General features: G+C 41.9%; 2 protein-coding genes across 3 annotated transcripts in view; one reads left to right on the top strand and one right to left on the bottom strand.

Annotated features, from left to right (window-relative positions):
- Positions 1–421: 421 nt before the first annotated feature.
- PCID2 (PCI domain containing 2) lies at positions 422–13,529 on the top strand. Of its 2 annotated transcripts, XM_010575636.1 has the most exons (15): positions 422–690; positions 795–879; positions 2,386–2,475; positions 3,041–3,114; positions 3,857–3,922; positions 4,480–4,521; positions 5,013–5,067; positions 6,773–6,876; positions 7,606–7,681; positions 7,811–7,952; positions 9,068–9,168; positions 11,215–11,288; positions 11,459–11,584; positions 11,793–11,916; positions 12,955–13,529. In XM_010575636.1, the coding sequence occupies exons 2-15, from the start codon at positions 844–846 to the stop codon at positions 13,042–13,044; spliced, it is 1,200 nt and encodes a 399-aa protein (XP_010573938.1). In that variant the 5' UTR covers positions 422–690; positions 795–843; the 3' UTR covers positions 13,045–13,529. The 2 variants fall into 2 exon arrangements, with proteins under 2 accessions (XP_010573938.1, XP_010573937.1); XM_010575635.1 differs by having other exon boundaries at positions 422–879.
- Positions 13,530–13,643: 114 nt separating this feature from the next.
- PROZ (protein Z, vitamin K-dependent plasma glycoprotein) overlaps positions 13,644–23,605 on the bottom strand; it is a 14,875-nt gene continuing 4,913 nt past the window's right edge. The window contains exons 2-8 of the mRNA XM_010575637.1: positions 22,806–22,969; positions 22,143–22,167; positions 19,127–19,240; positions 17,625–17,756; positions 15,725–15,810; positions 15,522–15,645; positions 13,644–14,989 (exon numbers count right to left, since the gene is read on the bottom strand). Coding sequence (XP_010573939.1) covers positions 14,478–14,989; positions 15,522–15,645; positions 15,725–15,810; positions 17,625–17,756; positions 19,127–19,240; positions 22,143–22,167; positions 22,806–22,969 — 1,157 coding nt within the window. The 3' untranslated portion in view covers positions 13,644–14,477. The remainder of the gene's footprint in view (positions 14,990–15,521; positions 15,646–15,724; positions 15,811–17,624; positions 17,757–19,126; positions 19,241–22,142; positions 22,168–22,805; positions 22,970–23,605) is intronic.

Below are 23,605 nucleotides of genomic sequence, written 5' to 3'. Positions count from 1 at the left end.
CACCCCTCCGTTACACCCCTCACACTGAGTGCCTTGAAGAGCGGTGGTCTCAAGACTTAAAAACGCTTTGATTTGGCTTTTTTACTTTTTTTTTTTTTTTTTTTTTTTTTCGGACTCCCCGCCCGCCCGCCTGCCTCCCCTCGAACGCGCAGCCCACCCCGACCCACGAGGTTTATCACCGACGCACGCCCTCGCCCCTCCCCGCCCATCGCGCTTTTCCATTGGCTATCGGGGTAAAGCCACGCCTCCCGGGCGCCGCTTGTGGGCGGAGAAAAGGGGGGGCGGTGGCCGCAGCTATTGCTGGGCGGGGTTCGCTGGCTGGCGGCCGGTGCCTTGCCGGGTACCGGAAGCGCGGCGGAAGTTGCCGGAAGTGCCGTACCGACTAGCCGGAAGTGCGGCGCCTATGGCTGAGGGTGGGCTGGCGATGGGGCAGGGCGGGCCGGGGCTGAGGTGGGGGGCGGACGGGTGTCCCTGTCCGCCATTATCTGCCAGCGGGGCCGTGCTCCTGCCTCCTTCTAACGCCTACCCTCCGCTTTCGGCCACCCGTGGGCTTCCAGGGCTTTCCGCCTTCCTCGGGGCCTTCGTGCCAGGGTTTCCCCCTCCGCAGGCCGTTTTCCCCCGGCCGGCAGCCTGTGTCTCTGCTCTGCTCCGCTCTCCCCGCGGCTGCCTTCGCGTAGCTCTGGGGCTGAGGTTCGGTGAAGCCATCCCCTGTTTCCTCAGAGCGAAAGGGGGGGGTGGTGTCTGTGTGGGGTATTATTGTTTGATGTGCTCTTAAACTCCTCTTCGTTTTGCAGAATGTGATACGACTGCCTTTCATTCGGGACTCCTGCCTCTTAGGTTTTGATGGCGCACATCACCATAAATCAGTATTTGCAGCAAGTAAGCAAGTTTTTGTTTTGTTTTGTTTTTATTTGTGGGCACTGTTCAGAGTATGTGGATGTATTTTTCTTCCCTGTAAATGTGTTGCCTTGCTTAAGAAATAAATCAGCCTAGAATGTGTGATGTGGTAAAGAAATATACTTCTTAAGTCAGTGTTAAGTATACTGGCTGTGTGCCAAGAGCGTATACCTGGAATTTCTGAATGTACTGATATAACATATAGAATTTATCCATAAGACTTGATGTGGTGGGAGTGTGTGTGCGTGCAGTAACAAATGCAGCTCAGGGATTCAAGAAATACAGGGATTTAAGAAGTACAGAAATACACAGTGTGTGTGGCGTGGAGGATGAAGAGATAGTAGCAGGGTCACAAGGCTACCAGCTGGACTGAACCCTCAGTCTCAAGCTTTTACTGTGGTCACTCTGACTGCTTCTTTCTGAACCATGATTCAGCCAAAATCACTCAAGTCAATTGAATGAAGGGCACAAAAAGAGAGTAATTGTTTGGCTTTCAGTCTCAAAAATGGAGCGGATGAGACCTCTCATCTCTGATCTGCTCTGAAAAGTCAGCATCTTGTCCAGTTGACAGTCCATTTAACATTTAGTAAGAAAAACTACTTCCAAAACACAAAACCGGCACTCCTTTACTTGGAAAAAACCCACCATTCTCTGAAAGAGTTTAAGCAGTTGATTTTCCCTCTTTTGCTGCTTCCCTTGCTGTTGTAGCTTAGGATTTTTCCCATTTGGTATGAGCTTTCCATGCAGCAAAAAGATTTTTTTTTTTTTCTCCTATCAGAACACAAAAAATATGACAACTAAAGCACAAGCAGTGGGAAAGGAGCTCTTGAGAAGTAATATGTAAAACTACTTCCACAACTGAAGAAATTTCCAGCTTGATGTCAGAATAAGCTGTACAGACAGATGATTTTTTACAGGGAGTTATCGTTAGCAGGAAGCAGAATCAAACCATTCTCCCACAGAATATAACATTTACAGTCTTGACAGGTTTCAAAAGTATTCTATATAGATGCTGGTCTAATACCAGACATTGCCTGTGGAATGATAGCTGTGTGTTTAATCTACCTGTCTTCATTTTTAAGTGTCACTCAAAAGATTGTTTATGCCTTCACATATATGTTTGATGCCCGTAAGTCCCATTGGAATTTTAAAAAGCTTGACCAAATCTGGCTCACAACTGCTGTTTTACAATGCTAAATCCATGTAAGTTGTTTGGGGATTCTCTGGTTTGCTCATATCCTACAAATAAGGAAAAAGCCACAATAATAGCGTTCACCCTACCTTCTCCCTGATACCTTTTTGAAAAACAGGTGTATTGAAAGTACAATATTGATTCAATCACTTTTCAACCTTTAAAAACTCACGTTTGAGTTGGTATCGATGTGGATGAACAGTGGTAACAAGAAGGTGGCTTCTGTAGTCATGTGTAAATATGTTGTATGGCTGTGGCTGGATTTTACTCTGTAACGGGGCTGTTTTCTTTGGTAGGTACAAGAAGCCATTGACAGCAGAGATGGACAATTTTGTGCAGAATTGGTATCATTTAAACATCCACATGTTGCAAACCCAAGGCTACAGGTGAGAATCTGGTTTTGACCTTTCTTTTGTCTTGCTTTTGGTTTTCCTAGCTCTCTATATGGGTTCCTTTCCATTGGAGATAAACCTCAGAAATCTGTTTCACGGGCCAGAGCAGGATCCCCTTGTAGGTTTGTTTCCCTTTTCTTCTTACAAGGACATTGTGTATTTCCTTTTTTTTTCCTGGATGGCTTTTTGTGTTCCGCTTTGAATTGTTTTCTGGATAGATACGGTCTTGAAAGTCCCTTCTGGCCAGGTCTACATTAGTTAGTAACGTGGCACAGTGGAAGTGACTATAAAGAGAAAACCAGTGGGTAGCAAGGGTCCAGTGTTCGCGCTGTATGCGTTTCAGATGCTTTTATTTAAGGTGAGCTCTAATTGGGTTCTGCAGACATAGTGCACGCTAGCTATTCGTTACACTGGATGTTATTATTAATGTAACTTAAGGTTCTGATAGATAGCAAAGGCATGTATGCATAAAACTGCCATGACAGAACATCCATATGATGTTCTGTTTCTGGTGCATTGGATGTTCCTTTAATGTTTCGCTGATTTATTCTATACTTAGCTTCCGTCTCCAGAGGAGAAGTGTCAACAAGTTTTGGAACCACCATACGATGAAATGTTTGCAGCCCACTTAAGGTAAAGATGGACGAGGAAAGTAAAGTCAGTTCTGAGGCAGCCAGCAGGGATGGGGAAGGATGTCCTTAAGTTTACTTAGTTATTTTAAAGGGCTCACATCTGAAAACTTGGTGTTTATTACTCTTACAAGTAGTGCTAGAACTGCAGGAAATAAAGACCTGCTCTTTCCTCTCCATGTAAAGTTTGCTTTATGTACCTGGCGGTCATCTGCTTACAGTTGTTGACACAGCTTTGGTTTTGGTGCTTGCTGTTTCCTTTGCTCTGCATTGACAAGCTACACAAGAAGTTAGAGTGAAATAAGCAAGGGAAAGAAATATTTTTAAAAGGGAATTTTAGTCATAAAAGTTCTCTTAAGACAGCTTTAGGACCTAAGTAATTCTGTGAGGCTTTTATTTAAAAAATTCCTGCATTAATGCATCCTTAGTTCACTTCCAGCAGTCTTGGAATTTTTTTTATCTGTGCTAATCTCGGTGACGGTTTCAATAAGCATTAGCATATTACAGTTGATACTGTACATATTATAGAAGCAAATCCCCATTCATCTCTCGGATCAGTTTTCTACAATTATCAAGCTTAGCGCTGTGTTAAAATACTTGTGCCATTTTGTTAGGAACGTTTCTAATCGTATTTCTGTGTCTCTTAAATAAACCGTAAAGCTCTGTGCCTGTTGAGAGGCAAAAAGAAGTATTTGTCTTGCATATATGGTATTTTCTGATGCACTAATGCACCTTTTCTTTGACAGGTGTACTTATGCTGTCGGAAACCATGACTTTATAGAAGCATACAAATGCCAAACAGTTATCGTCCAATATCCTTTTCCATAAATCTTGTACATAGTTTTCAGATTAACTATATGTCTTCTTGTAGAATAAGTTATCTTTACCCCTTTTAAAATCTAGTAGAATGTGGTCTGCTTCCAAATACACTTCAGCTATTTAGGTTCCTAAGCAAGCAAATCCAGATATGCTCTTCTCCTTTCAACTTTCTGTAGGACTAAGAAGGAAGAGAAACCAGGAAAAATAGAAAAGTTAAGTTCTAAGATAGAAAAATTAATTTCTCGTAGAGTATAGGAGACCCTCAAATCATTAACATACCTCCCAGTTTGTACTTCGTTAGAGGGGAAGATGCTGATAAAGCAAGCTGCTATCTTGCCTCTACGTGGCCAGTGTTTCTTACTGCCACACCAAGGAGTGTGCGGCTGTGCTCATGTTCTTCCCTGCTGCGTCTTTGCATCCTGACTCCTCATCTGCTTGCTGCTTTATTGGTTTCTGCCCTTTCATGTAGTAGTATATGGTACCATTCAACTGCTGTTTTTTAAATCTCTGCTTCATTTCATAGCATTTTAAATTCTCCTATATACAATACATCTTTCCTGCGAGCATTTCAGGCACATAAAGAAGAAAACTGGTAAGTGCATCATAGAGAGCTACTAGAAACTAGGCTCTTGTATTTCCCTTGTATAATACCATAATCGTCAAACTAAAATTATGCTTACATTTTTTATTTATTCTCAGCGATACTTAAATGCAGCCTAATTGGTTTTGCTGCCTGTTTGAGTGTTTAGGTCCAAAAGTGTGAAAACTAAACATCTGAGCTTAATTACGTAGAATTGTCCATAAGTAAAGGTGAAGAATTTATTCAAAGTGAGATGCTATTTTATTAAAGCCACAGTAAAAAAAGTTTCAGAATTAATTCTTCCTCCAGTGTAGGATTCCTGAAATGCTGAGATCTTGAAGACCTTTCCTTTTAAAAAGTACATCCTTCTGTATTTAAAGTTTAATGTATACTTTTCTAGCTTTATGACCAACTAGCAGAAAAAAAACCAAAAAGCTTGTTTCTCATGTCTTGCTTATGGCATGATTTGCACATACTAAGAATACTATGTTTTACTTTTCCAGGGCTTTACCTATCATGTATGCCGTAGCCCTCGATCTTCGAATTTTTGCTAATAATGTAAGTAGATCTGATTAACAGCCTCATTACTTTCATCTGTTAAGAGTTTCCCTGGTGGAAATCTTTTAGACTTTATTACATAGCCTAATTTTGCTCAGTACTGTTTAACTCATTGTTTAGGATTTTGTTGACACACTAAATTCATACAGTCCTATTGAAAAACTTGCGTTGCTTAGTCTGCCCGTCTCCCATTTGCAGCTTGGACTGGAGAGGTTCTGAGGACCTGCATGCAACTCACAGCAGTTGCTTAGAGCATATGAAGTGATTAAGTACTGTCTTTATAGAGTAGCCTGGTGGCACAACTCACTATTTCCATGCGTTTTCCTTGGGATTTGGTGGAGATCTTTGTAAGGGTGGAGATATCCCAGACAACTGAGCTAGTCTAACCACTCACCACATCCGAAGAGGGAAGTTTCTGCCTCCTTTCCCCCTTCCAGCTGTGTGTACTGCTCTTGATGCTCATTGGAGCCCCTGCTGAGCCCACACAATGCTGATCAGCAGAAAAAAACCCACCCCAAATTTACGTTCTTTTTCTCAGGCTAGTGAATTGAAGTAGCTTGTGTAGGGATCTGTTGAGAACTGCTAGGCCAGGGTAAGTGGCAGGATCATGATCTTGCTCCTAGTCACTTTACCTGAAGAGGTGAAGCCAGAGTTCAAGTTAGATTAGAGTTTGACAATACACAGTATTTTCAGTGTTTGTCCTCTCAACACTTTCTTGTGCCCGCCCACCCGTAAAACAACGCATTTGACGTGCTTGCACAGATAATATTTTGCGTGTGTGTGTGCCTGCTCTGTAACAAGTCTCGATTCTCAGTCTGAAAGGCAAATTCGTATATCTGAGATGCAGGAGAAAGGGGAAAGTTGGATCAGTCACACTGTAAGTGTTTGAACTCTGTCTTCTAACCTTAGTATAAGCAAAGAATGCAGATACAGAGAAGACTTCTGCAGCAAAGGAGGCATTTCCATTTCTTTTCCTTATGTTTCAGCTAGTGAGAATGCAAGCATTCTAATAAAACTTTTTAGAAAGCACATAGTAAATACCTACTCGCTCTTTCCTGCCCCCCACTCTTTATTAAGTTCTGCATTAATCAGTGCATGGATCTTTCCCATGTATTGGCAACTCTTTTTTTTTTTTCCTCTTGCCACTGTAACATATGTTTTCCATTTCTTTTGAAAGTCCCAGGTCCTAGCAGTGTGTGTTACTACTAGAAAATGTTGAATATGGTTTAGAAATAAAATCTAGCTTTTGTGGCTGTGGAGAGAAGCTTAATTATAAATTCTAAAACTCAAACTCCGTAACTGGGGGGGAATCATTTTAGTTTGCTTTTGTTCAAAAGACATTTTTTTGCCAGACTGTTGGTCTTTGAAAACTTGAGTAGAAGTGTTAATGCTCCAATTCAGCTATCAGATGATCCTGAATTTAGGTTTCTGAGAGCTGCATTAAGCTTAGTGGTACTAAAGGTAATAGTGGTCAGTGCTATTTTCAAAGGACTGTCCTCCTGTGCATTTGGTTTGGTACATGTTCAGGAGCCTCTCCTATAGTGTTTTCTTTTATTCTGTGAGCTTGACTGCCTTCTAGATTTGGTGGATAGCAGGCATGACAAACCTATTGCTATAATACTTTATAAAATGCTGTATTAAGGAACTGTTTGCAACCCAGCAAACCAGGATGTAGAATTACGTATTGTTTCTTGCTGTGTAATAGGCAGATCAACAGCTAGTGAAGAAAGGGAAAAGCAAAGTTGGCGACATGTTGGAAAAAGCAGCAGAACTGCTGATGAGCTGTTTTCGAGTCTGTGCCAGTGACACGTAAGTGAAAGATCCTCTGTAGAACTTGCACTATTAAATTGTTAAGAATTTAATGAACTTTACATAATATTTTCCTGCTTACTAAGACCATATCTGGGTAAGAATGAACACTTCTGAGGCTCGTTTCCTCTCATTTATAGTCTGTTCTCTCGTGACTATTAACTAGAGCTGGAGAGGCCTTCCTTGAGGTTTAACATTCCTAGCAGATGTTGTTGGGAGGGACTGATTATGTCCCTGTTGCTCAGGAAAGATCATGAACACTTTTGTGCCCTGTTCAGTTGTGAAGTTTGCTTCATTATGATTAGATGGAAAAGAAGTGACTCTTTGGTTTCCAGTCTTAGCAATTTTAACACATCCAAAGTGCAGAAGATGCTTTTTTTTTCCCCATCTTTCTTTCACCTTGAATATTATAAGCAACTGCTATGCTAGTACAGACTGGAGTGAGGACATTGATGCACATGAATGATATTTTGCATGACATCTTTTCATTACGTTGAGAAGAAATGTAGCAGTGCTGTTTAAGATGGGAACACATGTTCTGTTTTGACAGTGCTGGTATGGTTTAAGTCGAGGAGTTTGGCCTTGACTTTTATTTTCAGACACCTGTTTTTACCCTAAAAATAAAAATAAAAAAATCTATGGAGGGAATTTACCATAAGGACGAAGTCATTTTTCTTTCAATGTTCAGTACTAGTAGGTTTTTTTTTCTTTCTTCTTTTCTTATGACAGTCGAGCAGGCATTGAAGATTCCAAAAAGTGGGGCATGTTGTTTCTCGTGAATCAGCTGTTTAAAATTTATTTTAAGGTAGGGTTCAAGTCTGGTAAGCTGTGTTTTGTATTTCATATTCTAAGTCAAACCCACCCTTTTTGTATGATACTATCTATCTACACTCTCTGAGTAAAATGCAATTAATCTTTTTTTTTTTTTTAACAGATCAACAAGCTTCATCTATGTAAGCCCTTAATTAGAGCAATTGACAGCTCAAATCTGAAGGATGAATACAGTATGGCACAGCGTGTTACATACAGATACTATGTTGGGCGCAAAGCCATGTTTGACAGTGACTTTAAGCAAGGTACTGTGTGCCAGTGAGACAGATTTAAAGTCTTGCTGCTTGGTGTGAAATCTGGCTGATGTTGTGTGTGTGTGACTCAAAATGGGTGTAGAAGGTACAGTTGTGTTTGCATTGATCAAAGGAGAAGTCATGCTGAAAGATCCAAGGGCCACAGGCTGAGTCAGATCAGAGATGAGATTACGTGACACTTGTAATTGTAGTGTATGCCCCGTTTTAAAATACTGGTGTCAGTGAAGTTCTCTATAGTCTTACGCATTATGTATGTGCATAATAAAATGTACCAGCATCCAAAAGAATAGGTTTGTACAAGGTTTCACAAAGGAGACTTTGTGACTCTCTTGTCCTCTTCAAGTTGCTGTATGCCACATAAGAAATCTTCAGCAAACTGTACTGCAGAATTAGTTTCTCAGTGCTTTGATTTTGGGAGATGTAGAAACTGCATTTCTGAGGTTTCTAACAGAGTCACTAATACAAATGCTTCTAGAGCTAAGGTGTACAACTTTCATCACTAACTGAAACCCCTGACCAAAATCTATTGTGGAGCCGGTTTTGTTACTTTAAACAGTGTCTTCTGCCTGTCAAGCTTGTAATTTTTCTCTCGGTGAAAATTGATGAGAGCTTTTCTTGTTGTTATGCTGTGTGATCTCACTGGCATGTTTCTGCAGCTAGCAGATGCACTCATCACATGCGGCTTGCATCCACTGAAGAACCTAATCTGTGAATTTAGAAAATAGAGTTCTGTTTCATCAGCTCTTCTTGAGATTCTCCCCTCTTGTAATAGTAGCACAGTCATAATACTCAAATGAGCTGAAAATTCCAATATTGCTTATAACTGTTACCTCTGACATCTAGACCTTGACAAGTTTTCTTTGACTTTCTGAAGGAGGACTTATTTTTTCTGGTAATACTTTGTATTTTATGTGAATCTCCAACAATTCTGACAGCCTTTTTCTTAGTGTGTTTTGATTGGTATGATTCTTTTTTATATCATTTCAAATATCATGTGTTCAAGCTATAGATGGATATTGAGCACAAAATTACAGAATTTGGGTTATAGTTTTAATCTGTTTTTTGTTGTTGACTCATGTTACTAGCACTTTTATTTGTGTCTGCAGCTGAAGAGTATCTGTCATTTGCCTTTGAGCACTGTCACCGCTCAAGCCAGAAGAACAAAAGAATGATTTTGATCTACCTGCTGCCAGTAAAAATGTTGTTGGTGAGTAGATGTTACTCTTCTAAATAATTTGGGGGGCAGGGGGCAGATAACTGAACTGATGCTCATTATTGTTCTTGGTTTTCCCTTACTGGAATTTGGAGGCTATCTGTGCCTGACCCCCATAAGAGCCAGCATATGCACTCTTCGTGTGTGAGGACAAAAAATGTTGAATTGTTGTTTATAGCAACACAGGAAGGGAGAAAGTGTGTGGGGGGAACAAACAAAAACCCCACCCTCCTTTCTCCCTACCTTCCTCCCACCCCTGGTAAAAGTGCAACCTGAGATTACCTCTTTAATAAAGAGTTCTTTGGAGAAGCACTTCACAGTGTAACTTGTGTCGTGTAGCAGAGTGCCTGTCCGGTCATCAGCCGCACAGATGGGCCCAGGAGGTGTGTGGATTCACTAGTACGAATCCGTCTGCCACTTTCACCTGGTGGAGGGAAGGAGGATGTGCAAACAGAGGGCTGAAGACTGTTGAGGGGGGTTTGCCACAGGAGGGAAAGGATACCTATCTTTGGGTTTTCTGTTTGCACCCTGTACGTTTGCCCGTTTGAGGCATGTCAGAAGGGTCATGAAGTAGAGCATTTTGGTTTTGAACAAATCAATAAAGACTGGTTACTGTTTGGTCATTTCATCTTTCTGTTAAAAGAATTAAGCTCATCTCTGCTTCTTGTTCCTGTCCTTGCCCATGTGCTGTGCTAGCATTTGTGTATCCCTGAGTTAGTGGGATTATGCTAACAATTAATTCAGTGTAACTGAGGACACAAGAACTAGATTTTAGAGTTTCCTGTTCCTGGCCCTATTACCAACGTTTACCCGTGGAGAATACTGTTACCACCTGCTTCTGTGAGTTGCCATGTCCCCCCTTTGCCCCCCGGCCTGTTGATGACCATCCTTCCTTTTCCGTTCAGTGCTCCCTTTCCAGTCCCTTGCAGTGTCAAGTGGGTAAAGGGGAAGCATAGTGAGTATGGTAATTGGCTTCTGGTTTTCACTTTTTATTTATTGTCTTACTGGTTGTCTTCAGATCAATCAATGGTCAAGTTGACAAAGGAAAACTAACAGTCTTCCTAAAATCTTTGCCCCAGTCCTGACTGGGTGCCTTAAACTGATGGGTCTGTTAGCGCCTGAAATTACTGTGGTGTTTCTTGAGCGGTTCTAGTGTACAAGAGGCACTAAAGAAACTAGATAAAGGTCATTGTTTTTTACAGTTGCTTGTTTTTAATCAGAGCCCAAACATTAACACTAACTTTAAACTGTACTAAAATAGCTTGGATGGTTTTTTTTATTGCTAGCAGCTCTCAGTAAACATGCAGCTGAGTTCTGCTCTCAGCTAATCCTCCAACCAGGAAAGGGGTTACCAACAGCATAGCATGATGGTAACTAAATTTAAAGTCTGACCCAAGTCAGTGTGCAATCTGATCTCTGCTGAGCAGGGGGAAACAAACAAAGTTTCTTTTTGATAGTGTAGGTGGTTCAGTCTTACCTGATCTAGGAATGAGAATTAATTTTGTTTCTTTAAATTTAAACATTCTTTCTTTTTCTGTTTGGTGGTGGGTTTGGTTTTTTTTTTTTTTTTGAGAGGACGTTTTTATTTCCACAGGAAGGCATAGTGAAGAAAAAATCTGGTAGACTGAGCTAGCACTTGACAGCGCTGAAGCACCGCTTGTATTATTAGTAATGCTCGGGATTCCTGTGGTTCTTCTGTTTGCCGATCACATCATACAGGCATGACATAAAATTTGGATCTGCCTAGGCCTCATGTCACAGGATCTTAATTTTACAAGTTTGATAACTGTTCCCCAACATGAAGAAATACTCAGTAGGCTCCCTAAACCGTGATACATAGTGAGTTGAGCTACAATGTGTTTGGCAGGGGAAAGGGGGTTGTCTTACAAATACTTTTATTCACCTCTTATTCTGTAGCAAAAAAAAAAAGTGGTTAAACATTTGTCTTTTTCTCTAACAAATGTTTTTATAGCTTACTAGATTATGTTTAAAATGCATTTGACTTTACCCTGGAAAACTTGGAAACTGTTTATTTTTCAGGGCCATATGCCAACAGTTCAGCTCTTAAAAAAGTATGACCTTATGCAGTTTGCTGAAGTAACAAAGGCTGTGAGGTATGATTATTGTTTTATTGCGTTGTGTGTTAGTTCAAAAAGTATTAAGTAAAATGTATTTATTTGGGATGATTGAGGAAGGCAGGGGAGGGATATTCCTACCAAGGCAGACAATTTCTTTTCTTGTTTGAATGAGACTTTCTCATGTTTTCATTTCTTCATCCTTGTAGTGAAGGCAATCTTCTCCTACTGAATGACGCTCTGACAAAGCACGAGACCTTCTTTATTCGATGTGGAATCTTTCTTATCCTTGAGAAGCTGAAAATCATCACGTACAGAAATCTCTTTAAAAAAGTGTAAGCATAACAAAACCTATGTTTTTGCAAAAGATTTAATATGGTTTCACCTAGGACTGAGATGGAAATGTATATGCTCCGTAGTTCTCTCTGAGAGACCTGAATTCCTGTTAAAGTGAATTTATTGTAGAAAGCCCATTTTCCTAAGAACCAGAATTTTTAAGTGATTGTTTCTCAATAACAGATTTTTTCCTGTTGTTTCTTTCAGATACTTACTACTCAAAACCCATCAGCTATCTCTAGATGCCTTTCTCTTTGCCCTGAAATTCATGCAAGTAGATGATGTTGATATTGATGAAGTCCAGTGCATTTTAGCTAACCTTATATATATGGTATGTGCTGACTGCTTGTTGTCTGGTCCTCCCAGACTTCAGACAGTAAAAAATATTAGGTAGAGAATAAAAGTTTATAACAAAAAACATATCAGTAATCCCAGGTTTTCTTGTGTAAAAAAGTTGATTCACTTGTGCCAAAGTGAAATGCTTCCAGTTGCCCTGAGGGCTTCCTCTAGTTCCTGCCTCCTTTGCAGGAATCAGTTAAAATTGAAGTTGAATTTTATGTTACAAATCCAGTACTTACTTACATTTCTATGTATGCGTAAATACTGGTTTAAAAATACAAAAATTGTTACTGGGACCAAAAGGGATTTGTTCTTCTGCATTTGAAGTAGGAGACTCTTGACATTCTAACATTAGAAGAAATTAAAACCAGATTTCTTTGGTTTTGTTTCACACTCTGTCTTTTACTCAAAGTGGATCTCAACTACTCATGAACAGATAAAGGCTTGAAATCTAGAGGTTTCTAATAAATCGGAGGTTTTGGAGCAGCACTGAAGTGTTAGCAAGAAAATGAACCGCTTCTCTGTTTCTGAAACAGATTATTTGGTGTAGTCTAGGAGTAATGGAGGGTGGGATTAGGTCACTGGAAGATTTCTTTCAGTGTTACCACGCTATGTCTGAAAAGGAAGTACTATGTCATTTAGTTTATTAGGTATGGAAGAGCAATTAATTAAAATCCTAGTTTTAAAGTGAGCAAGAGTAAATTTAGAAACTTCTGTAGAGCTTTGTCTCTTCAAGGTAAATGTGAGCAGACCAGTAGGGACCCTGGCAACAGGCGCTCAGCCTGACAGTGCTGTTACTATGCGAACATGGTTATGGTTCCAACTTTCTGCTTACTCTGTGAGTTGACCAGCTTAGGTAAATTGGATCCTTATAGATACTAAGTACAGTAGTGCGGTGGTGATTGAGTATACACACATTGATTGAGTATACACACGTAGCTTTGCTTGATGTAGTCTGAAGACAGCTGAAGTTATAGGCATTGTGTTACCAGCTTCCAGTACTAACGCTGTCTTTCTCCCCTTCTGCCAGGGTCACATTAAAGGCTATATATCTCATCAGCATCAAAAGCTTGTGGTCAGTAAGCAGAACCCGTTTCCTCCGCTGTCAACGGTGTGTTGAGTATTGTGTCTTATCCATGCAAGTACTTTTCAGATACTCAGCTTGCCCAGTGGAGCTGCTCGTAATCCACCCCGAGAACATTGTAAATGACCTGGTTCATGTCCAGGACTGGAATACCGGGAACTGTTTGTGGCTCCTTTCCCAGAATGACCAAGGCTGCCAGTGTTACAACAAAGTGCATTGGAATGAAATGCTATCTTTTCAGTGATAGTTTCCCCAGGCTTTCTAGATCATTCAAAGTATTTCATGAGGAAATAAAGCAAAGCATTCCACATCCTTTCCAAACTACTTACAAGCTTTTATGAAGTACTTTGTTACTATTTCTGCATTTATCTTTCAGAGGGAAGTATCATCCATTGTTACTTGTGTTAATCCATTCTTCAGAATGGAAATAATGTTTTCTTTCATGGTTTCTGTGGTTTTTTTTTAAGCCTTTTCAATTATCTTGCTGGTATTGAATACTCTCTTCAAGCTTTCTCTAAAAACTACAGAAGAGGTTGACACAAAAAGCTTTACTGCGTCACAGAACTTATACTGTGTCACAGAACTTATGGGTTCAAGTAAATGTGAGATTTTTATCTGTAGGTGCCCACAGATGGGTTTGGGTTTTTTAAATTCTGGTAATATTCTGTTTCATTTTTGTTATGTTGAACAAAAGCTTATCTAAGTAACTTATCCATACTTGTTTTGTTCTGCTTCTGGGGAAGACACTGCCACTGGATCCATTATTTTAAGTGTTACCACCTTGGGGGTTTTGTTTGTTTGGGGGTGGTACAATGTAACTTTGTCCATAGTGATGGGATGGTAGTTCTGGGAGTTTTAAATTATTTTTAAAGGAAATAAAACATTTTTTCCCCCTCGTTGAGAGTTTGGTTTTATTTTACCCAGTAACTGACATGGACATGATTCATAAGGGAAAACACAGGTAGCATGTATGAAGGGAAGCATTTTTTTAGTGTGATGAGAGTGTCAAGTCCTACATCAACATAGGTGTTTAAAGGCTTGGAGTTCCCCCAGTCTTCATAAGTTTTACTTGTATGGATGCTGAAATAAGAAGATGAATTTGCTGGATCAAACCTCAGGGTAACAAGAGTTAAAGACTCATTTTCTTCTAGCAACATTTAAAATCCCAGAAAAGCAGCAATGCTTTTTGAGTTTTAGGATGAATAGTTCTAAGAAACTTAAAAGTTCAGTCAGTTTTTAGTAAAATAACTAGATTTACTGCATCGTGACTTTCACAGTACTGTGTGTCAGCAGAAGAAGGAAAGACAGATGCGTTTTTCTGTATGAATTGGAGTTGTATACATATCATAGTTGCAACTTCCATTGCTGCAAGTCATGACAGAGTCAAATGGGTGTACTAGCTGCATCAAGGTGTTTCCTTGCAGTGAGTGGTAGGGGTTTGGTGCTGGAGGGTTGGTCGTGTTTGTGTCTTATTTAATTTTTTGTTTAAACCATATCGTATACCTCGCGGTGTTAGTGAATAGGAATGTTTCCCAGTCAGCATCTTCTAGTGGCCAAGATCCCAGGATACCAGTTAGAAACCAAGTGCCCTTATACTCGGTAGCTAAAAAGCTTCCTCCAGCCAGTCGTTTGTCTACAGGCTCCTGGAGGTGTCCACAAAACTGCCTGTTTGTGAGGCTTATGTTGAGTATTTGTTTGCAGTCCTCAGCAGGAAGGTATGAAACCTGCAGCTCATCACCTTGAAGTTCATTGCCTTCCATTCTCCAGCCACTGACCGTACCAGCCAATTTTGGAATTAAAACGTGTTCTGCAAAGTCTCTTTCAGGGGTGCACACAGGAAGCTGGTGGTTGTTGCACTCAACATGCCTTTGGAGTTGTAGCAATGCAATGTTGTTCTCACCAGTGTCTTCGTCATACCGGATGTGTATGTGTTTCTTACTAACTTGCATTGTCTTCTCAGTTCCACTTGTTCCATTAGGCCCTGTGAAGCAATGACATTTCACTGCTCTTAGGAAGAATTTATCAGAGACCTGAAAACTGCATGCAAACTGCCTAATCATGCTGAGAAATACATGCAGTAGAGAAACTAAAGGTGCTCTTTCTTGAAACGGCTGCAGTAAAGGTAAACTAGGAATGATATATTGACAGCTTTTTAATGCTGTGTAGAAGCATGCGTAATTTCAGAGAGAAGGACAAATACCCAACCAGAGAAGTGAATTTTGACATGAGACAAAAGCCGCCTCTAAATCCACCTGCTTTAGCTTATCCCTAGCACGTGCTGACTTCTGAATTGCATTCAAGAGGCAATTGTGTCTCAGCTTGGCTTGTAGGGGGGTATGGGGCAGCTGTAGTTCCAGCTCAAGATACTTAACTGAGATGCTTAAATGAGGTGACAGCAGATTTGTTTCCTTTAACTATTTTTATGCAATAAAAATTTTAGTAAGCTTTTTTTAAAATTAGCTTGTCAATACTAAAATGTGCTGCAACAAGAGAAAATGTGTTTGATCACCTACCAGCACCAACCCTGACTTCGAAATGGCTGTGCAGAAGGGCGCATTCTGCTGTAGTCACTACAAAGTTACTTTTCAGCAGCACTCCTCCACAGAAGCCCTTTCCTTCTGAGTTCAGCAGCAGGACCTAAGAAAATGCAAAAAGATGATAGATAGCACTGTCCATGTGAGGTTGAGTGATGGGTTTCATGAGTTGCTACAAATACCTGCCAAGGAAATCGCTCATCACGTTTCTTCCTGGTTTCACTTAACAGATTATCACTGCCTTGAAGTCTGCCACATGCACATTGATCTAGCAAATGAATTAAAAAGAAAATCAAAACCTCGTGTATCATTTCAAGACAGCTAATAACCTGCAAATACCTTATTGCTTCCACCTTGACTTTGGGCTTTTGTATTTGCACTAAGGAAAAGGAGAAGGATAATTTCTCAGCTAGTGAAAATTGGAATAATTCACTTGGCAGCTGTAGTCTAATAGCTTAGTGATGGCACTGAACATTTTGGGTCATTGCGTTAGGCTTGTGGTGACCAGATTTCACTGTGTCTGTAACTAATGAAATGAGGCTTCCTCATTGTCCTGGTTTCAGCTGGGCTAGAGTTCATTTTCTTTCTAGTAGCTGCTATAGCTTTACGTTTTGCATTTAGTATGAGAAGAATGTTGATAACACACTGATGTTTTCAGTTGTTGCTCAGTAGGGTTTAGACTAAGTCAGTCAAGGATTTTTCAGCTTCTGATGCCCAGCCAGCAAGAAGGCTGGAGGGGCACAAGGAGTTGGGAGGGGACACAGCCAGGACAGCTGACCCAAACTGGCCAAAGGGGTATTCCATACCATGTGACGTCATGCCCAGTATATAAACTGGGGGGGAGTGGGCCTGGGGGGCAATGCTGCTTGGGAACTAACTGGGCATCAGTTGGCAAGTGATGAGCAATTGCATTGTGCATCACTTGTTTTGTATATTCCAATCCTTTTATTATTACTATTATTATTATTGTCATTTTTATTATTGTTATTATCATTATTAGTTTCTTTCTTTCTGTTCTATTAAACTGTTCTTATCTCAACCCACGAGTTTTACTTTTTTTTTCTGCCAATTCTCTCCCCCATCCCACTGGGTAGGGGGAAGTGAGTGGGTTGCTGTATGGTGCTAAGTTACTGGCTGGGGTTAAACCACGACACTCATCTTTGTATCCTGTGTCCAAATTGTGCCAAATACCTGATAGCTGTGGCCTGATCTGGACAAGGTAAATCCTTGTTAAAGCTATTACTCTAGGGATGCGGATGCCTTTCTGTTCGGGTTTGAACAGCATACATGCTTTTCACGTGGATCCCCCAGTTATCTGCATTTATCACACTTGTCTTGGGTCACGCAAACTGGGTTCTGCTCAGGTGAAGCTAAACCAGAAGACACCCTCCAGGAGCACACATAACGTACTCTCACAGCTAATGGGTGCTTAGTCCACAGGACCAAACTAGAGCTAGACTGAAGCAAAGGCCACCTGAAATGTGCGCTGGGTGTGGACATCGAGCCTTCATCACCAAAAGCATGGCTCTACAGCTCAATTCCTATTCTGCTACCCTACGTGCTAATATAGACAAGGGCCTAAGTATAATACTGTGGTTTTAGTAGACCTAGTTTTTAAGGGGATGAGATTCAATGAGATACCTAGTATGAGACTGAAAAAATGAAGAGGGCTACTGCTTCAAACTAATCAATATGGCAGCAAACATTGCCCTTCATTTATCAGACCATCAGGTGCCTGATCGGAATCAATTGAACCTCATTCTTAAACAGACAGGTCTTCAGTGGAGTTACTCTTTACCGGGCATAGGAGTGGAAAACCTGACCGTGTGAGTGATATGTGGGATGATGCAAGTCGTCTCTGCAGACACATGTTTAAAAGTTCAAATATCGCTTCTTTTACCACTGCTTTGGCATCTTGGGTGGTGGTCCCTAGGTTCCTCCTTTTTCTGCCCAGTTTGGATGGTCAGTAATATCCTCATTGCTTGAATCTCCAAGCAGGTTGATGGCATCTGGATATCAGGTGGTGGCCTGCCCACCCCAGTACTGAGCCTGTGCCCCCTGTACGTCCGTGCTCACACCTACCTAATGCGATGCACTGTTTTTTGTCCTTCCCGAGCACGTAGCCATCAGCACAGGAACAGCGGTAGGAATTACTTCCCGGGTAGCAGAAGTGGTCACATCCTTCCTTTGCTTGGTGGCGACATTCGTTTTTAGCTAAACAGAACAAGTGGAGGAAAAGCATTTGGAACACTTCAGCTGGAATATTCTTGCATAGCTTGAGTCCTCTTTACTAAGCGTTTTATTTTTACTTGCTTTGTGTGAAGGTGGATAGGGACCCTGGCTTGGTAGTATTTCCCACCACATTGTTTTTCCCCTTGTTAAGCAGAAATTGGAGACCGCTGAGTCTCTGCAGCATCCACAGACTTGTTGCAAACTATGTTCACACTGCACCTCCCTGCACCAGACTGTCTGCACCTCTGAGTTTTGGGGAGCATTAGCCAAAGGTCAAACTAGGCCTTCCATGTGAATCCATGGAAGGGTGCCATGGGTTTCCTTTCTGCTCTCTTAAACAAAACATGCAAGTATCGGCAGCGGGGAGAACTGTTGTACATCTGAAGAATGCAGGTATTGCTTGAGGAAGAAGGCGGCTAAAGCTTTCCAGTTTTCAGCAAAAACAAATGCATAGCTCTTATTTCTCACGCTTGTGCTAAGAAACTTAAAATTAACAGCTGCCAAAGATGAGAAGTATTAATCACCTTTGAAACGTGCTCTGTCAACTTTCCATAGCTGAGCACACACTTAAGCTTCAGCACAAAGCAACAGGAGGAACAGCCATTTGATGGTGGATCTAGCTCACAGGTGGAGAAGTAGCAAAAAAACCCTCATGTAACATGGCTCTCCAAGGCTCACACTGAGCGGATCCAGTTCCCAGCATGGGTCCAAGCTGTGTCACCTTCCGGTCTCCCCCAGAAGCTAGTCACAGTCATCCCCTTACCCAGAAAAATGACCCTGCCTTGTGGCAGCCAGGGCATCTCCCACCCCAGGGGACATCAGAGCCAGCAGAAATACTGACGTAAGGGCTGGAAAGTAGAACCTGGCAGATGTGAAAACACAGGATCCGGCCCAGGGTGTTTCACGTGCCAGGAAGCACCCATTTTCCTTTATGCCTTTTCCACTGAAAACAGGTTGTTTTCTGGAGTCCCTCTGTCCCCAGGGACTGTCCTGGGGGGGTGTGCAGCCTTAGAGGCACTGGGGTGGCTGGGAAGCCATCCCAGCATGGCAGCCCTGGTTCTCCAGGCCATATACCAGCTGGGACCGCAGCAGGACAAGCAGTCCCTTGCTTCAGCCCTCGTCCCGCGTCCCTGGAGAAGGGAGGCTCAGTGGGAAGAGGCAACCTGTGTAACCTCAGGATTCCGTAATGGTTTGGTAGACGGGCAGCATGCATCACCCCTGCTCTGCCGAGAACTGTGTCTTTTAACCGAAAAGACAATAACTGGCTGTAGTGGGATAGCTATGTATGGTTTCCTGGGGACCCCCTATGACAGGAGGAGATAGGGCTTCTCAGAAGGAGAGCAATGCCTTACCGAAAGCACAGTTCTTTCCCTCATAGCCCTCGGTGCAGGTGCAGGTGTAGCCGCGAATGCTGTCCTCGCACACGCCGTTGTGCTGACAGGGGCTCGATGAGCATCTCCTGCCACCTGAAAAAACGCCGCGGGAGAGGGACAGGTCACCGACGACGACCCAAATTGCACAGCCCCCTTCCCCACGCGCAAGTCGCTCGGAGAAGCATTGCAAAAAAGCAGTTCGGAAGGAAACGGGCTACATCTCAAACTGTTCCTCGGGAGTAATTTTAGCCCAAGTCTCTGCTTCCAGAGGGGCTCCTGCAGCCCCTGGCAGAGAGGCCGGGAGGTGCCCGGGGGCAGAGCCCACTTCTGGAGGGATGCTCTGCTTCAGGGAAAAGCACTGACTGAAGGTTCATGCGCTCATCATGAATAGAATGCACGACTGGTGTTTTAGGTCTCCCATGTTAGGTTGATAGGCACTGGATAAGAAAAGCTGGGATCAAAATTATACAGCAAGCAAAAAGATAGGAGGAAATCTGGCTGTTACACATCTGTACAATTATTATAGAGCAGCTTGGACACAAGCAAGCTTAGGCTTTCTGATGAACCGAACATTGAAACCAGAGGATGCCTCGCTACAGGTGAAGCACCAGGCAGAGCTGCCAGTTTCCCTTTAAGCTGCCCACTGGAAAGACTCCAAAAGAATTGGGAAATGTTCTCCAAATGACAGCTGCTTATGGCACAGGCATGAGAGATCAGGGAGCAAGCCAGAAAAGCCTAACCCGAGATATGCTCTCCAACCTTTCTAAAATTTAAAACTTCATCAGAGAGCTTAACTTCAGTCAGCAGGCTGCTGTAATTGATGAAAAGGAAAGGTGAAAATTCTGCCTCCTACTGGGAAAAAAAACCAAACCACCACCTGCTCAGCTATGGGCACGTGTATCTTTTAGCTTTAACGGTACTAAAATACTGGCTTAAAGCATTTACCACCTTCAGTCCACCTGCTGTCAGGTGCCACCAGCATACCCTGGCACAATTTAGGTCTCCTGGGAGGATTTTTGGGTGGGCAGGGAGGGCTCATCAGCAGAGCTGAGCAGGTAGAGGTGAGGAGTGAGGACCTCCAGCAGCAGTGGTGGGGAGCTGGAGGTAGGGAAGGGCTACACCTACAGCTTGCAGCAAGTTACCTGGTGTCAAGCCTCTGAAATGCAAGCTCAAATATAGGTAAGGAAGCCTCAGAAAATGTCTGGGGTCAGGTGAGGGTCTGTAAGACTAGGAAAAAAGTAAGCACCTAGCTTTATTAAAGGAGGAAAGAGAAGATTCAAGGAATTATAGAGAAATCGGCACGATTTCTGTTACTGGAAAGCTGCTGGAATGATTAAACTGTTTGTAAGCACTCAGCAAAATAAAAAAGTGGTAAGTAACAACCAGCATGCATTTTATAAGATCAAATAATCCAAACCAATTAAATCTAATTGTATTGTATAAGGGACCTAGTGGGGAATCACAGAGTAGAAATGTCATTAAGTAAGTGAGTTAGGAAAACAGACTACTGTAAGGCATGCATAAAAATCTTTGGAAAGTAATATTTAAAGAGAGGTTATCAATGGCTACGTTTATACTGTTAATAAAAGGGGGCCAGGGACAAGTGCGTCCTCAGTCCAAGTGCCCTGACTGGGTACATCCACGCTAGAGCAAGATGCCACTACATCAGCTTTGACTTGACGAGACTGAGGTGGAGCAGTACGAAACAGAGCCAAAGGGTGAGCCAGCAGTTAGGTGAGTGCTCAGCCTTTCTCCCCAGCCCTCTTTTATTCACAATGCAGATTTACCCACTATAACCTGGACTATGGGGGGAAAGCAACATGGATACCAGAGGTCTAGAAAATGAGATTTTTTTGGAAGACAGGTTGAAAAAATGGGTTTGTTTGGTGAGGAGGAAAGAAGCCATGGAGATGCACGGCAACAGTCTTCAAAATGTTAGGAAAGACATCACAAAGAAGGAAACACACACTGCTGTTCGGTAGGAAGAAGACAGGACATGATGGCTTTTAATTACAGCAAGGAAGCCATCCCTGAGGCTGAAGCCAGTAATGCGTCCTGATTGTGGCTAAGCTTGTTTGGATGGACCATTCTCAACTGGTTGCCCTTCTCTCTTCATAGACTAGAGAGGAAGCCTGCATGACATGCTTAGTACAAACATCCAATGACTGAAATTAGGAGACGTTAATCCCACCCTCACAGAAGTAATGAAAGGCCAGGTATTTAGCATCATTCTTCATAACATTTTTATCACTGATGGGCTTCTTCTATGTAACGGTTCCCTGGAGTCAGTGTTTTAATGACTTCTGCAGAAAATTAATACTAACTGCTGGTTTTGTCACGTCCTTATCCACTGTCTAAACCTAAAATTAGAAAATAATAAAAGCTAAGTCAAAAACTAGAGAAAAACTTAGGACGAGCCATGCAGAAAAGAAGGGAATAGGGCATAGTCACCATAAGCTGGTGCCCCAGGCTCCTTGTCAGGAGGCATCTAGTTACATCAGCCCCTCAGCTTTTACAGATTTGTTTCTTGCCTTGAAGGCTGCCAAAGGATGATGCAGTGCCAGTGTCCAGAGTTTGTGGACAGCCCAGTAGCTTTTAACACCTATTTATCTCACCCAAGTTTAAGTGCTAGGTTTGTATCTGGGAGGTTTTGCTGGTAAAGCTGTGCTGCTCTATTGTATCAGCAAAGCAGACATTCTCAGGTCCCAGGTTGTTTAAGTTCAGGAAAAGAAAGCCTATTTACCATGCTAACCTCTACTCACCTTCAACTTTTATTCGCTTTGCAGTCTTAAATGTTTTTTCCTATTTGTTACTTTTTTTAAACCTTTCACATCAATACTTTTCCTCCTACTTTACTAGAAACACAACAAATAGCAACTGGGTGTTTCTTGTAGGATAAACTGCTAAAAACTCTCAGAAAACCAGCATTGGACTGAATCATAATGTTCATAGTGCGACACCACTATGAAGGTAAGAAATCAAGAGGCCAGCTTACCGTAGTAGCCATCCCAAAACATTTTCTGGAAAAAAAAAAAAATTAATTTTAATTCTCAAATAATATAATCTTGCATAAATATTTTAGTAAAACAAAAACATTGCATGAGAGAATATATGCTATGGTTTAACGTTTACACAGTTGCACAACTACAAATTCTGCCCTGACAGCAAAATTTGAATGAGATGGGAGGCAGTTTGCAATCTGCTTATTTTATTGTTTCTTAAGAAGCTGTAATAGGAGGGCCTCTTGTATGAGGGGACTTGCAGCCACTGACCAAGTAAGACTCTATCTATAGGTCCTGCTACTTGCTGCTGCATTGCTTCCCTCCTTTCCAACATCCCCTCGCCCCTCCTCATCCCTAAGGGATGCCGAAGCTGTATTTCTGCGCATGGTCAGGATGGGACAACAGCCATATACTTTCGCAATGTAAGGTGCAGGACACATAATTTTCAGGAGGGGACTGCAAAAGTGTCAGAGCTGACCTCTGCATTTCCATTTTGACCACTGAGGACACCTGCATTCTACCTGCTGCGGTGGAAAGTGCAAAGATTTCACATGGAGAGAATCTGAAACAAATGAAGCAGGCTGTGGATCTGTATTTGACAGTAAAGGACCAAGGCAGTAATTTTTGTTATGCACGCAGGAAAACAAAATACTTACAAGCATTTCATCGTTTTCAAATACTTCTCTTGCTTCTTCTTCTGTGCATCTCTCTTCAAGGCATTCCCTTTCCAAGCTGCCTTGGAGGACCTCCTCCAAAAGTAGGGAACTGGCACGCCTCTGTCTCTTGATAACGTTGTTTGCATCATCAGCCGATATAAACACTGGAACATTGTATGACAAAATGCTAATGTAAGTGCTTAGATTCCTTTCCATATATACCTTTACCTCCTTTTTGTAAAGAGAAATCCTTTTGGCTGATTCAGGGTTTCAGCCACATTAAACTTACATACTGGAAGAGCCCTACTTTCTTAGCCCAAACTCAGCTGAGGAGTCGTGACCTTTTACTTTTGGGGAGTGCCTGACTTGCTCCCAAGCAGGGAGAATTTGAAGCCCTTCCCAACACATTTTTTTCTTGCACCAGACACACAGAGCAGCATTGCTGTGGCACGGCTGGGGAAAAGGGAAAAGTATTACCATAAAGGCAGAGGCTATTTTGTAAGACTGCATGGGGCTTTCAGACTCATCAGTAGAGGTGAAAATGATTTGTATTAATTTACAATGATGGATCCAAACTGACGCCCTTCAGTCTGACTTCATAGGGATTTTTTGCTGAGAAGCAAAACCGTGACATGGTTGAATTTTCAATCAAATCTTCCTTATGGAGAATAAATAAAAGCTATCCCTCAGCAATGCTCAGAAAATTTACGAGGGCTATATCATACAACACCACTTATAGAATCACAGAATCAAAGAATCATTTAGGTTGGAAAAGACCTCCAAGTTCATCGAGTCCAACC

This window comes from Haliaeetus leucocephalus, unplaced genomic scaffold (genome assembly GCF_000737465.1).
Source record: "Haliaeetus leucocephalus isolate CR32 unplaced genomic scaffold, Haliaeetus_leucocephalus-4.0 Scaffold495, whole genome shotgun sequence".
Taxonomy (NCBI): domain Eukaryota; kingdom Metazoa; phylum Chordata; class Aves; order Accipitriformes; family Accipitridae; genus Haliaeetus; species Haliaeetus leucocephalus.
The sequence above is the reverse complement of the archived record's forward strand: the minus strand, read 5'-3'. Positions and strand labels throughout refer to the sequence as shown.

Excerpts from the sequence above, each read along its gene's own strand:
- PCID2 (XM_010575636.1), top strand. The coding sequence starts at position 844 with ATGGCGCACATCACCATAAATCAGTATTTGCAGCAA. Across the intron at positions 3,115-3,856 it reads ATGTTTGCAGCCCACTTAAG|GTGTACTTATGCTGTCGGAA; the intron begins GTAAAGATGGAC and ends TTTCTTTGACAG. Across the intron at positions 7,953-9,067 it reads TGACAGTGACTTTAAGCAAG|CTGAAGAGTATCTGTCATTT; the intron begins GTACTGTGTGCC and ends TTGTGTCTGCAG.